The following is a 16257-nucleotide window of genomic DNA, read 5'->3' as shown; positions in this document are numbered from 1 at the left end:
GTGTGCATTTTGTTACGTGTTTATTGTTGTTTCCTATGCATGAATCTGAATACTGAGGCGCAGTAGCACATACTTAAATGTCCTGTTGTGGTAGGCTCTGCTTTGACCTCTGCACAGCAACCATTTACTAAATATAACCTCAAAAAATCTCCAGAAATGTCAAGTCAAAGGCAACTGTGTTGAAACTGTGATTCTTGAAGACATTTCACCTCTGATCCATTTCTAACTGATATGGACTCTTGGGCCTTGAGCCTTTGCAGGTTAGGTCACACCTTGAGTGTAGCTGAGGCCACATGTTGGTCGTCAGTGCACCCAGCTGTTGAGATTTGACGTGAGTGAAGATGTGAAAAGGGCTGTTAGGACAGCAGGATCATATTAAGCTAAAAAAAACAAAAAACTGGTTTGTGTGATGTTGCCTGGCCACAGTGGGAAGCAAAAGTTAGCCATTAGCTGTTCAGCACAGTTCAGTTTTTTAAGGTGGGATGAAAATTCCAGTTGCATACATGAAAAGTGGAAGAAATAGTGAATCTTTGTTGTAGACATGTAAGTTTAGAGACTAAAAGGTGAAAGTTAATGGTAACTATAGTTTTGACAACAATGCACTTATTTATCTCGAGATCACGTCACACCACAAAGAGATCAAACACAAGAGGCTGCTCTGTGTAAAGACTGGGAATTTATTTTACACAATTGGTACAAAGTGACAGAAAAAGACTGCAGTCTCCTCCTCAGAACACGTAATGACTTGAGATGTGTATATGTTCATTGTGTGGAGGCAATTATGAGTACAACAGTTTAGTAAATGTTCAAGCATCACAATAAATATGTCAAAATTTGGGCCACGGCCAGAGAAGAGGAGTGTTCTTGATGTAGTCCTGGAAGGCGGGGTCGGAGCCCCACTTCCTCATGGCCTGCTTCTCCAGGATGGGGATGCCGCTGACGTAACGTAGCAGGAACCAGACGAAGAGAGGCGACGCCACGCTCAGGTACTGATGACCCTGCATCACTGATGAGGCAGAGAGCCAGAGACCCGACCACTGCAGGATCTCTCCAAAATAGTTTGGGTGTCTGCTGTAGGCCCAGAGCCCGCTCTGGATGAACTTCCCCTGGAGGCACAGAAGCAGATTGGACCATACAGTTATTACAGTCAGTGAGTGAGGCATTAATGCAGTTTAGGGTTGCACAACATGAGGTCTGTTAACTCACAGCGTTAGCTGGGTCACGCTTGAAAAGCCATTTCTGCTGGTCAGCGACAGCCTCAGAGGCGAAGCCAAGGCCCCACAAGGTCCAGCCAATGTAGTCCCTCGTTCCCAGAGGAACATCTCGCTTCTCGGTGTTGAGCATGAGGGTGGGCAGGAGGGTCATGAATACCCACACGGCTGAGAGAAAAGATGAATCATCTTCAACCAGGCTCATCTTAATACTTCCACGAACTAAATGTATCTAACTCACTGTAACCAAGAGCTCCTACACGCAGCATAAATGCATACATAAAGAGCGAGAGAGCAGACAATGATTTATACGAGGCAGCCCTCCCTTCAGTTCAGAGTTTGTCAAGGACTTTGGCAATAAGAGGAGGACATTTGCATCTCTTCCAAGTACCTTGAATAGTCCAGTATACAAAGAAAGTGCCTGGACTGTCTCTGACATTGTTGAACCTGCGATCATGACCGTCCTTCAAGATCCGCATGAAGAGGAATGTCCCCAGCCTGCCGGGAGAACATGGTTAACACATACCAGTCACATTAACCAAGGCATTATTCATTAACCTGATGTTAGGGCTGCACATTCATTAGTTCCTCCTGTGACCTCGCCAAGGACCCGCCATAACTCCCACAAAACTCTTAATGCAAGAGGAGATAATCTTCATTCCTCTGTTCTATTCAACTGTGCACCAGGTGTTTAACAACGGGGGTCAACGCTTACCTGAGTCCCCATGCTGTCACCAACCCAGTCTGCACCTTCTGACGGACGTGACTGGCTCCGCCCCAGAACCTACTCAGGTGGGCAAGTAGTATAAATGTGCCAGATCCTGGTCAAAAAAAAAAAAGAGAAGAGAGAAGCTGTAGGTGGTTGGGACATGGGCACGGCGGATAGCTGCACTCCTTCCAGAGTAAGGCGTGTTCAATAAATCTTTTACCCCGGATACTGCAGACGATTGGTTCCAAAGTTCAAGGGTAAAAAAATCCAGGAGCTCGGCGCACAGGGAAGAACCAGAAGAAGACGAGGAAAAGGGACTCGCGAGGAAAATTATAAAGAAGTCAGACACAGGTGTCGACAGGTAAGCTGCACCGTTCTACACACGACAAATGATTTGATGATTGTCTGTTTTTAACCTTACAGGCAGCTGACAGGTTGAATTCACGCTCTGACTTCGTCATTGGTCGAATACTTCACTTTTTATGCTTCATACAAAGTGAGGACACGAGGGCTGCAGCTAAATGTTGTCCTAATGATTATTTTCATTATCGGTTTATCTGCAAATCTGCTGAACGAACGGTGAAAAGAGTTGACTGCGAGCCCGGAGTGACGCCTCCCATCTGTGCAGATATTCAGTCCACTGTCTCACAAGATGAAAGAACGCAGAACATTTACACAATGAAGGCGATGGAAACTGGGAATTCGATTAATTAATTCGATCAATTAATTAATTGGTTCAGCTCTAGAGGAGATGAATAAAATAAGGATAGAGTGAGAAAAGACATTAATTCTTCTTTCATTCATTTCTAACTCGTACTGTTGTTGCAAATCAGCTTGAGCTGGTTTTCATTAATGCAAGGTGAGGCCAGGTGGCAGCAGTCACTAGTATGCAGACAGGCTGTGATCGGGGCCCACAAAAGACCCGTTTCTGGTTCAAAGAGAGGGTCCCAGGATTCATGCGCGCGCCCCTGCGGACGGGACATGAAGTTAAGCTGATTGGATCTGTGCGGCGCGTCTTAAGCTGAAGGAGGAGCTCTCTGCTAGTTTCACAACAAAGCTGCTTTTAGGTAACACCGCTTTTATAACGATGACAGTCACACACGTGAGTGCAGGGAAACATCTGTCTGATTAAACGACAGCTGCACGACTGATTCAGCCTTTAAACGAGCGAGTTCGCCTCCCTGCAGGCTGCTTCCTCGCTTCAATGTGAATCGCTTTTCTGTCGACTTTACACCAGTTTACTGTCAAGAATCACAAGTCAGGCTGCAAAACCAGTCAGCACATGGCCGCTAGATCAACAGTCACGAAGGGAAATGTCAGCTAGTTTTTCACGTTACCTGCCAAATCATAAAACTTCTCGGTTTTGAAGGCGGCAGCCAGAGCCCAGCCGGCCCACTGGATGCCGAGGTCGGTGGCGGCACATTTGACCAGAGTGCTCCCCATGACGATGTCCTGCAGGGAGGCGAGCAGCGCAAGGACCTGGAAGTCTGTCATGGGGCCACTCCTCCGACACCCGAATAAATACAAATACTACGGTTAAAGTTCACCACTGCCATTGTACTGCGGGAGTGGCTTTGCCGCACGGAACTCTGGGTGTTGTAGTTATTAACAAACTTAGGCTGCTGCTGCTGCTGCTGCTTCTTCTTCTTCTTCTTCTTCTTCTTCTTCTTCATCTTCTTCTTCGGCGGTTATCTGCCTGCAGGAAGCTTCCATGGGCCACTGAGCAGCTCGAGCACAATAAATAAATAAATAAATCAATCAATCAATCAATCTACAACTTCGAGGGTAACAGCATGTATGAGTAATATGATACATGTACTGCAACAGTGTACACCAGAATAGTATATAATATAATCAAGTAATTGTATTAGTGTTTGTCTGTATTAATATAGAAAAATGTAGTACATTACGTGACAGAATAGTTACTTGCACTTTATTTGCGTTTTTCAATATTTTGCTTCTTCACACGTCTTGTCACTGATGAAGGAAGTATTCACAGCCTTTCCGAAAGTAAAAGTGTTAACACAAAATGTGAAAATAAGCCGCTCCATTACAAATAAAAGTCCTACACTGAAAGAGTTACTCAAATAAAATATGTAAGTATTATCAGCAAAATGTACTCAAAAATAAAAGTACTGAGGTGCAAAAAAGAGAGCGTCAGCGTTCTACTATTAAATAAAATATTCCTGGATTATCATTATGACATGTACTCAAAAGTATAATATTTCACTCTGATTTGTACAGTGGAGTAGAAGTACCATAAAATGGAAATACTCCTCTCGATTAAACCACCCAACAGTATGGAGGGCAGTCAAACGTAGCTTCACCTCCACCTCCACAAGCCACAGCAATAAAATGCTTTTGACACATTTATGCATAAATGATTAAAAATAAAGAATGATAAAACATAATACGACTCTGAAAGGAACTTCTGTGCTGCATAATGAGTACTTTTAATACTTTAAGTGCACTTTTCTGATAATATGACCAACTTTTAAAGCTTTGAATGCAGGACTTTTACTTGTAATGGAGTACTTCTACTGAGTGGTATTACTTTTTCATGAGTAAAGGATCTGAATACTTCTTTCAATGACTGCTGAGAGGCTTCCAAAGGCCCAGAAAAATGAAGACCTCTCCCACTACTTTGCTCACTGAGGTGAATAGAGAGAGGTTATTCGGATACGCTTCACTTTCCCCATTTTTGCTCCCTCATCTAATATCATTACATATACATACTGCTGAAATACTCTTATGAAAAATCCATGAGTCACGTGTTGCAGCAGCACAGACAGGCAGGACAAGAGGTGAGAAAACAGATTAAGAACTATTTGAACGAAATAACACCTAATGCCTGGGACTAATTGTTCATATATTTGTGTCTAGAAAATCTAGAATTCCAGTAGTCATAAAATATACTGTATATCTATACATATAATATATTAAAGTATATAGTGGTATATGTAATATATGTGTAGTATAAGTAATATACACATACACAACACAATAATAGTAAAATACCATGAAATAGCTTTAATGGGAAAAAACACCATTATATAGCATATAATACTAAAGTAATGTAGCAGTAATGTAGCATTAGATGCATTACTAATACCTCCATGGTAAATACAATAAGTAATATATAATCTGGACCAGGTGCAGCTGCATTGTTGTAAATCACCTGTTTCAATGTGCAACGCTAAAGCCAAATACTCGGAGGTCTTTAGGTATTGCTGTAATGTATTCTTTCTTCTCTGTTTGTTGTCAGGAATAAACAAAGTCAAGACAAAATATGGCCGAGAGCGCGAGTCCAAAAGGCAGCTCTGGTGACTTTGCTAAAAAACTCCAAAGACAGCTGAGCAGAGGCAAAGAAAAGGTAAGAGCCTGCAAGTTTCCCAAACAACAAAAGAAAGAACTTAATCATATTTAGCTGCTGTTGCTTTGAGATATGTGCTTTTTCTGCAGGTGCTGCAAAGGCTGGGAAAGACGGTGGAGAGCAGAGATGACCAATTTGAATACTCTCTGCGACAGTTTAATGACCAGCAGGTAATCACTCCCCTGCTTGATGAGAAAATAAGTTACCTTTTTGTGCGTATTTTAGACTCTAATACAGATTTAAACAATGGAGCAAGTGAATCGAGTTCAAAACAGATAAATTCCCACAGCTGTCTCAACATGTTTTACTGCGCATGTAAACACTCAGGTGATTTATTGACAATACTCAGTGAATCAAACATCAGAAAGGTAATAAATCTCAAAAGTGACACCCATGCAAACCTCTTGTCTATTTATAGACTGATGGGAACCGCATATACAAAGACCTGAGGAACTACATTAATGCAGTGAGAGGTGAGAACGCTTTTGGCTTGTAGCAGAACTATAGATTTGTCTCCTCTGCAGGCCTCACACAGTCGATTCTGCTTTTCACAGACATGCGTGAGGCCTCGAGACGCCTTGCCCAGTCTCTGTTTGATTCTTATGAATCTAACTGGGCTGGAGAGGAAGATTTAGGAGCCATTGTAGAGGTCAGTATGAGCATCAGTGATAATATAAACCAAGAGCAGCTACAGCTCTACCACTGCACATTTTTGTTGTACAAGTAAAAGCAGCAGGATTCACACATTGCCAAGGGACCCAAACCCCTTCTTCCTCCCTCTTGTTATACATAATTAATGCAATATTTATGCTGTGCTCCTTAATAAGGGGGAGGACCTCCTGTGGAATGACTACGAGGTGAAGCTGTTAGACCAGGCCATACACACAATGGAGTCCTATGTGAGCCAGTTCCCAGATGCCAGGGTAAGACAAGAGGACGCAAGTAAACAGAAGTGAATACACAGACAGATAAAAGGCCTGAGAGCAAGCGCACAAAAACCAACAAAGACACACAAGTGGTTCACATATGCACACACACATAATGAGCCTGGATCTGCTGTCTTTTTCGATCTGTAGGAGAAAATAGCCAAAAGGGGAAGAAAACTGGTCGACTACGACTCTTCCCGTCACCACCTGGAGGCACTGCAGACTGCTAAGAAGAGAGATGATGTCAAGATAAACAAGGTGATTAATGATGACACATATGTGCTTTTTTTTTTTTTTTTTTTTTACTGTGTATTTCAGAATGCATTTTAAAATGAACTCGATGTTTCACTCTGCAGGCACAAGAGGAGATGAATGCAGCCAAAAGTATCTATGAAGGCATCAACAGTGAGTTAAAAGAAGAGCTGCCTGAGCTCTATGAAAGGTGACAGACTATTTTCTATTATCATCTGACACGTGAGGCCGTGCACATTCTTTTAACTAAGCCGATTTTTTTCTGTTTTAGCCGCATTGGATGCTACATTACAGTCTTCTCCTCTGTAGCAAATTTACGAGAAATCTTCTATAAGGAAATGAGCACGGTATGTTTCGCTCTGCGTTGGCTGAGCATCTGAAGTCTGTTGGCACACAGAATTGATTTGTTATAAACTTTGCTGTCTTTCCACTGGTCGTCTCTTCTTTTAGCTCAACGCTGACCTGCAGAGTGTGTTAAAGGAGCTGCAGGCTCAGCATCCGGACAATGTGTTTGCTGTGAAAGGAATGCAACGGCAAGTTTTTCTTTTTGTTTTAATGACTTCAAAGGAGCAGTTTGCAACAAAATGATATGACCTTCTCATGACAGCAGAAGCTCACACAGATCACAAAACACTGTGAATTATAAGCACCGCCTCAGCCTAATTCTAAAGTATTGATGGTAACGGTGGTTTTTTACAGCTCCAATAGACATTTAATGCCAATATTCCACAGGTTTTGTGGCCAAACAGTTCCACTGTGGGTCCATGGCTACAATATTTACTATATTATTTGTTCTATTTCCTCATTTCAGATATGGCTCCCTGAGGAGACGAACTCTGATGTCTCCTAAGGCCTGGAAAGCCAGCTTTTCTGAGTTTCACAGGAGCTATAATCCCAAATCTGGCCAGAGGTTTAGTTTCAGGTCACCAGACAAATCTCGCCAGAGCACTCTGTCCAGAGAAAGCAGCATTCTTGGAGTCTCCTCGCAATCACCTGCTCGGGGGAGCCTCACCTCTGAGTCCAGGGACCTGGATGCGGAATCGAGCCACAGTGAGATCCACAGCTCAGCAGCAGAAGAAGACACTGCAGCGGGGACGGCTGTGAACGAGTCGGGCAAAGACAGCAATCAGGTGGAAGAGGAGAAGGACGTGAAGCAAGAGGAGTCTGAGCCTCAGCTGCCTGCAGAGTCTGATCATAAGGGAGATGGTGAGAAAGCTCCAAGTGAGAGCAGCTCTGAACTGAATAACTCCTGTGATTCGGAGAGCTTGGAGCTCAAGCTGACGGCAGCAGACAACGGCCCGCTGCACATTGAAGAAACAGAGGACGAGGTCGACCTCAACACTCCTAAACCAAATGGGCTGGAGAATGGTGAAGTTTCTGGGTTGACGGACCCGAGCATTGCTCACAAGGTTTGCCATTTGATTAGCACACGGCTGAGGAATGCAGACCTCCTCTGTGTATTAACTATTGTTTTCTGACACGACTCTCCTGTTTTACATTTCTTTCCTCTGTCCTTTGTGTCTCCTCTAGGACGCTCCTGTAGAAAAACAGGCATCTGTGGACCCGAAAAGCACAACGGTTTAAAGTATTTCAACTTTAACACAAGGTTTGTATGTTTTTCATGCACATAATCTGTCACATATCATCATGCTTCCTGTTTCCTTCTATCTGGTTTCTGCGTCTGGCCGAGCTTTTCATAAATCCGTGTCTGCCATGTGTTGATTTAAACAGAAACACACACAGGGGAGTGAAGTCAACAGCTGCACAAGAGAAGAAATGTGGAGACAGCCGCGCTGGAGTGTCCAACTGTGGTGTCATGAATGATGCACTGTGCATTGACCTGTTGGTGTTAGTTTTCTAATTTATCTTTCACTGAAATCAGCTGAACATATAGTAAGCAGTCTGAGTAAAGCTTAGACATATTTTTAAAATAAATGGCGATTTAATTATCTTTTGAGAAGTATAGATTCATGTGTACTGCAGGGGGGTTTTGTCATTTTTGGACCAAACATTATCCCCCAGATTCAGTTCTATCACATCAAACTGGTTAGAATCAGAGTGGTTATCTTTTGTGTCTAATGTCAGCAAACATAAATACACGTGTAGGTTTACATCGTTGGAGAGTTTTTTTTTTGTTTTTTTTTTAACTGTCTACCAAGTGTTCACCGTATGCAGATGTACTGTGCTGTGGTTTCTGAAGGAACTCCATCAACCAAACGACTGAAACTAAAAAGAAGTTTTAATGATTTACTTTCCTTTCCTTTCTTTTCTGTTCTTTTTTAACCGCTTTTGTTGGCAGGGACTCATTTTTTGAAATTTATTTTTCATTTTATTTTGAATGAAATGTAAGAACATCTCATCTTTTTCACTCACAAACTGGAACCTGTTAATTATGTGGGTTAGTTGTATTTTGTATCACATTTATACTAATTTGTTTGATTTGAATTATTTGATAAATAAGCACACCCTGGAGGGTATGTCTAATGGATGAATGGATGTATACAATAAATAATTTAAAATGGATTTAACTGCATTTTACAGATGGCTATTCACAAAAAAGGCAAATAAATAAATGAAAAAAGCACCAAAACATACTAATAATAATGATGACATACATCCATATACTGTCCAGATATACACATACACACACGTGGCCATATAAAAATTGCAAAGTGAGCATTTGATCTGAAAGGAAACTATTTTCTCCCATCCCATAATCCTTTCCCTGTCGGACATGGTGCACTGTAGGATTGATTTTAAATTATTTACAGTATATATCAGACTTATCTTCGTTTCCCTGATCTGAGTTGACCTGACCCTCTTAGCTGCAGTGAGAGCCAGACTTTAGCCACCGTGCCTTCCTCCCACCTAATGTCTCACTTCCATGACTCTCTGCCAATGGGTGGCCATGCTCAGACAATTAAGAACATATAAGGACAATATCACTTTGTTCCGCTGAACATTGCCAGCAGAGGCTTGAATGGCTCAGTCCTGCCCTCTTCATCCCCACCGGCGTCCAGTAGAGACTGTTGAGTATTTAAAAATGCATTTAATATGAAATATTGTGTCAGTAGCTTTGGTTGCTTCTCTGCCAGCGGAGGTTTAAAATGACAAGGCCAAAAATGAGCTCAGCCCAGGACTTCACAGCCGAGTTCATCATAAACCCAGCATTACTTGCATTAATGGAAAAGCTAAGACATGAGGCCTTTTCCTTTAAGAGTGACAGAATTTAAAACATTTAGAAAGTTTATTTGGATCCAGTTATTCAGTAAACGGAGCACAGCTGACTTCCAGAGCTAAAACATCAGTCTGACTATGAGACATCAGTCTTAATGGATGAGTTCAATGATAGAAAATGTATGTTTCTGCTTATGCATCATTCATTAGAAGAGGAAGGCATTAGATGTGAGCTTCTGGAAATTTGTTTGTTTGTGACTGACGTCAATATCTCTCACTTCTTGAATTTCAACTACGATGTTTTTACTTAGGGTAGTATTGCAGTTTCATAGGTGACAGTGAAGTACCTGCTTCTCTGTGAATATGAACTCGATTGTGGCACAATGTGCCTGACAAAGGCGAAGACTACGAGAAAACACAGACATTTTTAAAGACAGCATTCAAGCAAATTTGGCAGGGTTAACCAAATTCGAATGTGTGAACTATTTCAAGTTCTTTCTCTTAACTGTCAAGCCTCTCTGCTGATTATACCCCTCTCACATGAACTCCGCAGCTGTCGCACTGCCAGCTTGAAGGACAACATAGTTGTGTAACAGAAAGTAGGTGGACTTGAAAATGTTTTTTGCAAAACTGGAAAAGAAGCAGAGCTGCTTTGTGTTATGACTGGGCAATATCAAGGTATGTCCATGCATCATCTTACTGGGGTATTGTTTTAATTCATGGATGTTGTGCATAAGTTTGTTGTCTACATTATCACAACCAAGAGCGCTTCTGCAGACTTCCTCCACAACAATTGAATCACTGGCTTGGATCCAAATAGAAAAGGCAGTGCACTGTCTCTGCTAATACTTAGTAGCTGTGAAAATACGAGATCAAAGTTCACCATATGTCTCCACTACCAGCTGCAGTTTGATTATCAACATCAGCTGTGCTGCTTTGTATGCTGCCTGCACTGCATTTAAGCAGCCAAACGGGGCGCAGGAAAGTAAAGATGAAAGCAAAGAATGCTTGACCCAAATGAGGAACTAAAAGTCTGTATATCTCTGCCTCGGCTGCACAGATTCAGACTACATATAGGTTCAGTCCTTCAGCTTTATGTACGTTTTATATAAGGAAATGTGCTTATCAAGATATTTCCTTCCCCCAACAAAGCCCATTTGAGCCAAAATGATTACTGAAATTAACGTGCAACCACTATGATAGTTGCTCCGTTGTTTTAAGTCCTTTTTAACCTCAGATACAAACTGGCTCAATTGTGATTATATACTGGTATGATATTACCTTTGATATACATATAGGCTTTGGGGGTTTTGGACAGTGGGTCAGAGAAGACATTTAATCTAATCCTAGTTTTTTTTTTTCAGACCAAAAATTCATATCTTTCATGTAGATTGGATATTCACAGTAAGAAAATGATCAAATGCAAAACATATAAAAACTCACAAATCTGCCTTAAGAGAAAGCAGGTTTGGGAGTTTCAAAGCAAAACATATGGACTTTTTATGAACTTTTGCCATTTGTTATAAGAATGTGTGCTTTCCCTGCTGATCTGTTGGTAGGATGCTAGCATTATGGCTAATTACTGTAAACCACAGTCAGCCTTACTGCAACCAAAACAACTCTCGTTAGCATCAGGGAAATGGAGGGGACACTACCCAAGCTTCCGGGTGTTTATCTCGCGATAACAAGGTTCGTTGTTTCGACAAAACGAAACAATTAAGTCGTGATCTGGAGATAGCTGCATTAGGAAAATAATATCAAGCTCGGCCATTCTCGGCTTCCGTACTCGGGAATATCCCCGTCCCACATTTTTTAACCGGGAGTGATCCATCTCGCTAACAGACAAACTTTGACAGGGAGACGGGGGGAGGAAAAGGAGGGGCGGAAATCGAGAGCGTGAGCCGCATGACTCACGAGTGCTGTGAGAAAAAGTATATCCACTTACTGTATTTCACAGACGCACTTTCAGACGCTTCAGCAGCCTCTCACTCAGCTTCAGTTTCAAACTTAAAGTTAGCCGTGTGCGCTCGTTTTCTTCACCGTTAGCTCGGAGAAAAGTCGGTCAGCGCAGCTGGGTTTGTGACACGCTCCGCCGCGTCCAGGTAAGCTCGCGCAACAGCTGTGATGAACAATGACTGTTTGTTAAAGTGTGAGAATCACGGAAACTTTACCTGGAAATGTAGCCCCACACGAAGATTTCCTCTGGGGCTAACTTTTGTGTGAAGCTAGCTGCCTTAATGGTGGTGGAGGAGTTGTGTTTTCTTTAAAATGTTAGCCTGACCCCCTCACTAAGAGGACAAAGGCAGCGGGCTGACTGATGAAGTATGTCGGTAACAATAGTGGAAAAGGTGTGGACGGTTAAATACATGACGTCCAACATTCAGGCCCACTTGAACAGGTCAGAAACGATATGTGGTATGTGCTTCTTCATCGGTGTTCGTGTTTCTTTCTTGCAGGTATTAACCAGTGAGTCAACCAGCACTAACCATGAATAGTAAGTCCACCTTTAATCAGTTTAAAGTGCCTTTTCTAGCATTGAAAATGTATTTCTGCCTATTTTTTTTGGCACTGCTATGACTTGCAGGTATTTTATCAGTTATAAGAAATCAGGGTTTAGTGAGTTAAGTACAGTAAAGTAGTAAACACATACATACATTTTAACTGCTTCCACTCGACTACATTAGAACTGCAATCATTAATTGATCAAAATAATAAAGATAATAGGCAGCTGTTATGATAATGGATGACTTATTTGTCATTTTTCAAGCAAAAGCAACAAACATTTGATGATTCCAGGTTCTGAAATGGGAGAATTTGCTGCTTTTCCAGGTCGTCCGTTATAGTAAACTACTATTTTTGAACATTTAATAATCCTGGAGTGCAATAAATACTTAGCTGATTCAGATTTTACAAACAAAACAGTCGATTATCATGTAAAATATGATGTATTGTCATAGATAAAGACTCATTCGGCAGCATTCTGCCACCGAATGAGTACTTTTACCTTTGATACCGTTGAGGACATTTTGCTGATTGGGGCTGCAGCTAAAGATCATTTTCATTATTGATTTATCTGCAGATTATTTTCTTGATTGTTTAGTCTATAAGACCTGAGACAGTCACATCTTAGAGCCACAGGTGACGTCATCACATGTCTCGGAATAAGATAATATAAGCAGAATATCCAGTTTACAGTAACACGTGACCCAGAAAAGCAGGAAGTTCTCCCATTTGAGACTCAAAATAGTAACAGATGTTAATCGTTGCTGCTCTGTGGCTGATCATACTTTTGTACTGTGGTGTTGCAGCTTTTACTCCAGTATAAGATCTCAGTATTTCTTGTCCCGTTGGCATGTTCTGATTAAGTCATTGCATCACAGAGGATTCAGGAATAAATAAGAGGTTGACGGGCTCGTTTAGGCCCGGCCCCTAATAATCAGATTACTGTGTCACAACACTTCATATTCCTTCCTCAGCCAGCAGCTATGCAGTTACACAAGTCTCTTTTAGCAGACTGCGTGCTGAAGATAGAGCCCAGTGACATTTTTAACATGCTTTTTTATCTTCCAGATTCAGACACGGTGCCTCCGACAACAGTCTCATCGTACACAAACACATCTGTGACACATGGTGAGCACGCTTTTTTTTTTTTTTTTTTTTTTTTTTTTAAAGATCCGATGTGAACGCGTTCACTCGGTTTCTAAAGTTGAGTTGCAGCCGTCGAGTGTCCTGATATCATAACATCGTAGTTGTTTTTGTGCTGTTTTATCAACACATGTCATGCTTGTGTTTTGTTCAGCATCAGATATGAGACTTTTAACATCACCTCCCACGCAAGCAGACACCACCATGATTCAGGGTAACTCCTACACTTTTTTTTTTTTTTTTTCTATTACTGGCACACAAGCCGGTCTCCTCCTGGACCCACGCAGTTGAAAGACATGGCACAGTTTACTTCCTCTCAGATCTTGTACAGCAGAACGCTCTCATGACCATTCTGCCATCGTCTGTTACCTGACACCAGTGGTTTGAAAACCAATCTACTTGTTTTATTTTTCCTCCCCCCGCAGTGGTAACAACGGCAGCCCCCACAAGTCCAGACTCCGCGGTTATTGCAGGTAACCGCTCGCACTGTATCCCGGCCTTTTTCGTGCTAGATTGTGAAGTCGTATTATCTCAAAATGGCATTTTAAAAAGACATTTTGCCTTATTTCTCCAGTGGTTATTGTTCTCATCCTGCTGACGGTAGCTGCTTTGGGCTTCCTGCTTTACCGGTATCTCTGCCACAACAAAGGAGACTACAGGACGACAGGGGAGCTGGCTCCAGGAGAGGACCCCGATGAGGAGCACAGTAACCAGGCTATGAGTGAAAAGAAGGAATACTTCATATGAACCTGGTGACCTACAGGGAGAGAGCGGGGCTGCGGAAAGGAAAAGGGTCTGTGGAAGACTGACAAGAACTTGGGACTGTATTTTTCTGTGTTTTGGGGGAAGGCCGCGACTTGCTGCACACGGGGCAGAGAAACCTCATTTTGTTACGAAAAACGCAGAGGAGCACAAGAAATGCCAAAGACAAGATTGTTAAGAGTGAATATTGACGGATGAGGAGCAGGTGACAGGGCGACAGGTGTGTTCAGATTAGCAGAGCTAGGCGTGAAACAGGTGGTGGGATTCTGAAACGCCACAGCTGCGCGATCAGTAAGCGCTCAGTAACAATGGAAATGAAAGATTAGCTGCTCTGCTTCACTATTTATCAGCCATGTTTCCGTTTTTTCTCTTTTAGTATTTGTAATATGTTATTTCATTCAGACATACTGTTTTTGTTTTTTTTTTCCCAAAAACAAATTGTACAAGACGTGTTTTGGGGCTGTTACTTTTATGCTGATTTGCTTTTAAAATGATGGCTTTTCTATGCAATTCTTTTAGAAGATGGTCAAAAACAGTTTCATCCTTTTTGAATACAGATCAGCTGAATACTATTTGTTGGATTTTGTTGCACGTGGTTTTGTTTTGTAAGTCTTTGCCAAACGTGGTTACTGATTACTTCCCTGTTTGAGATAAATGCGGAAGAAAATTAAACTTGTTTTTGGACGAGTGCCATGATGGAGCCTGACAGCTTACACTGATGTTTAATGCATTTTGAAACGGGCAGCGTCATCAGCATCGCTGCCCACAATCTGACTTTGAATTGATTATCAGTGCACAAAGAATTAAATGTTTTCGAGCACATTACACTGCATTTTTAGATCCATCTAACCACTTCCAGTATAATCTAACAGAACAGTCCAGCTCTAAGTCGCACTATTACGAAGACTGTGTTCAGGTTTTGTTGATGCTGTTGGAGATTCGATTATCTGACAAAGTATTACACGTTTTTGTATAATGCATTTCAATCCAAGACAACAAACCACAGCTTCAAATGATTCTCAGATGAGAATCAAAACCTTTCGGACGCAGTCAGCAGAAACTGAATTTGTTGAGGCAAGCAGAGGTATCAGTTCATAAAGCTATCGGTTACCTGTGATGCAGTCAAAGACGACACTTAAGCTACAATCACAACATGACTGACCCGAATCCCAGGTGTTGTCTCAGATCACAATCATGAAATACAACCCTGATTCCAAAAAAGTCAGGACGCTGTGTGAAAGGTAAATAAAACCAGAATGAAATCTATGAACTTTTTACAGATACGTTTTCTGAAGTGTTCCTGAGCTCATGCAGTTACATCCTCACCTGTGAACGACTGAGCCTTTCCAGGATGCCCCTTTCATACCCAACCATGATACTATCACGTTACCAATGAGCCTGTTTACCCGTGGAATGTTCCAAACAGGTGTTTTTGGAGCGTTCCACATCTTTCTCAAGTCTTTTGTTGCTCCTGTCCCAACGTGTTTGAAACGTGTTGCTGCATCAGATTAAAAAAAAGCAGATATTTACAAAAATTATGAACTGATGTGGTCAAACATTAAATATATTGTCTTTGTGCTGTTTTCAGTTGAGTACATATTGTAATTGTAACTGAGTTTATATCAGAGAGGATTAGCAAATGATCACATTCTGTTTTATTTGTTTTACACAGCATCCCAAATTTTGGAATCAGGGTTGTAAATACATGCGCTGTTCTAACACTTGAATAAAATTAAACAAACATGCAGCATTTCAAATTTCCAAAATAACCTTTATTCTAAACTTACATTTTAAATTTTAAGTTTAGTATAAAAAAGTTAAGTGCACCTAAGTTCTTTTTTTCAAAGTATTCCATCTTTGACACTCATCTCCTTTAGTAATCTTAAAAGATAGAATGTGTACCAAAGTCTATCACATCACTTTAGTACATACATCTATTTTTTACAAAATATTGTAAAGAGAATCCCTGAACTATAAATGTCCATAATCCTTCAACAAAGGGTAATCCATTTGCTGGCTGTGGTTGGCATAGCATCTACTGGTCAGCTGTAGTTTACAGTACTTCATATTGCTGGGACAAAGCCACCATTATGCTGCTTTACAAACAATCAGAGCAGAGATGGATTAAAAAGAAAGACATTTGTTTGAATCGTATTTTAAAAGCTTTGATAGCTGTGGCCTCTTCTCCAGCAAAGCTGTGTG

The 16257-nt window shown here is 41.4% G+C and overlaps 3 protein-coding genes across 4 annotated transcripts; 2 read left to right on the top strand and 1 right to left on the bottom strand.

Annotated features, from left to right (window-relative positions):
• Nucleotides 1–658: 658 nt before the first annotated feature.
• LOC143327286 (uncharacterized) lies at nt 659–3524 on the bottom strand. The gene is made up of 5 exons (XM_076741552.1): nt 3258–3524; nt 1927–2032; nt 1603–1709; nt 1207–1379; nt 659–1106 (listed from the first exon to the last, which is right to left on the bottom strand). The coding sequence occupies exons 1-5, from the start codon at nt 3412–3414 to the stop codon at nt 828–830; spliced, it is 822 nt and encodes a 273-aa protein (XP_076597667.1). The 5' UTR covers nt 3415–3524; the 3' UTR covers nt 659–827.
• Nucleotides 3525–5209: 1685 nt separating this feature from the next.
• On the top strand, nt 5210–8275 carry bin2a (bridging integrator 2a). The gene is made up of 12 exons (XM_076742029.1): nt 5210–5293; nt 5383–5463; nt 5712–5766; nt 5848–5942; nt 6121–6216; nt 6370–6477; nt 6576–6661; nt 6743–6818; nt 6922–7004; nt 7283–7880; nt 8002–8077; nt 8203–8275. Exons 1-11 carry the CDS (start codon nt 5210–5212, stop codon nt 8053–8055), a joined length of 1416 nt encoding a protein of 471 aa, XP_076598144.1. The 3' UTR covers nt 8056–8077; nt 8203–8275.
• A 3187-nt stretch (nt 8276–11462) lies between these two features.
• LOC143326779 (uncharacterized) lies at nt 11463–15804 on the top strand. 2 transcript variants are annotated; one of them, XM_076740657.1, is made up of 6 exons: nt 11495–11750; nt 12105–12142; nt 13219–13278; nt 13448–13507; nt 13719–13766; nt 13868–15804. In XM_076740657.1, exons 2-6 carry the CDS (start codon nt 12136–12138, stop codon nt 14038–14040), a joined length of 348 nt encoding a protein of 115 aa, XP_076596772.1. In that variant the 5' UTR covers nt 11495–11750; nt 12105–12135; the 3' UTR covers nt 14041–15804. The 2 variants fall into 2 exon arrangements, with proteins under 2 accessions (XP_076596773.1, XP_076596772.1); XM_076740658.1 differs by lacking the exon at nt 13448–13507 and having other exon boundaries at nt 11463–11750; nt 13868–14756.
• The last annotated feature ends 453 nt before the right edge of the window (nt 15805–16257 follow it).

The sequence above is a fragment of the Chaetodon auriga genome, chromosome 10 (assembly GCF_051107435.1).
Source record: "Chaetodon auriga isolate fChaAug3 chromosome 10, fChaAug3.hap1, whole genome shotgun sequence".
Classification (NCBI taxonomy): domain Eukaryota; kingdom Metazoa; phylum Chordata; class Actinopteri; order Chaetodontiformes; family Chaetodontidae; genus Chaetodon; species Chaetodon auriga.
The sequence above is the reverse complement of the archived record's forward strand: the minus strand, read 5'-3'. Positions and strand labels throughout refer to the sequence as shown.

Excerpts from the sequence above, each read along its gene's own strand:
- bin2a (XM_076742029.1), top strand. The coding sequence starts at position 5,210 with ATGGCCGAGAGCGCGAGTCCAAAAGGCAGCTCTGGTGACTTTGCTAAA. Across the intron at positions 5,767-5,847 it reads CTACATTAATGCAGTGAGAG|ACATGCGTGAGGCCTCGAGA; the intron begins GTGAGAACGCTT and ends TGCTTTTCACAG. Across the intron at positions 7,881-8,001 it reads ACCCGAGCATTGCTCACAAG|GACGCTCCTGTAGAAAAACA; the intron begins GTTTGCCATTTG and ends TGTCTCCTCTAG.
- LOC143327286 (XM_076741552.1), bottom strand. The coding sequence starts at position 3,414 with ATGACAGACTTCCAGGTCCTTGCGCTGCTCGCCTCCCTGCAGGACATC. Across the intron at positions 1,710-1,926 it reads GTGACAGCATGGGGACTCAG|GCTGGGGACATTCCTCTTCA; the intron begins GTAAGCGTTGAC and ends TTCTCCCGGCAG. Across the intron at positions 1,380-1,602 it reads TGTATACTGGACTATTCAAG|CCGTGTGGGTATTCATGACC; the intron begins GTACTTGGAAGA and ends CTTTTCTCTCAG.
- LOC143326779 (XM_076740657.1), top strand. Across the intron at positions 13,279-13,447 it reads AAACACATCTGTGACACATG|CATCAGATATGAGACTTTTA; the intron begins GTGAGCACGCTT and ends TGTTTTGTTCAG. Across the intron at positions 13,767-13,867 it reads AGACTCCGCGGTTATTGCAG|TGGTTATTGTTCTCATCCTG; the intron begins GTAACCGCTCGC and ends TTATTTCTCCAG.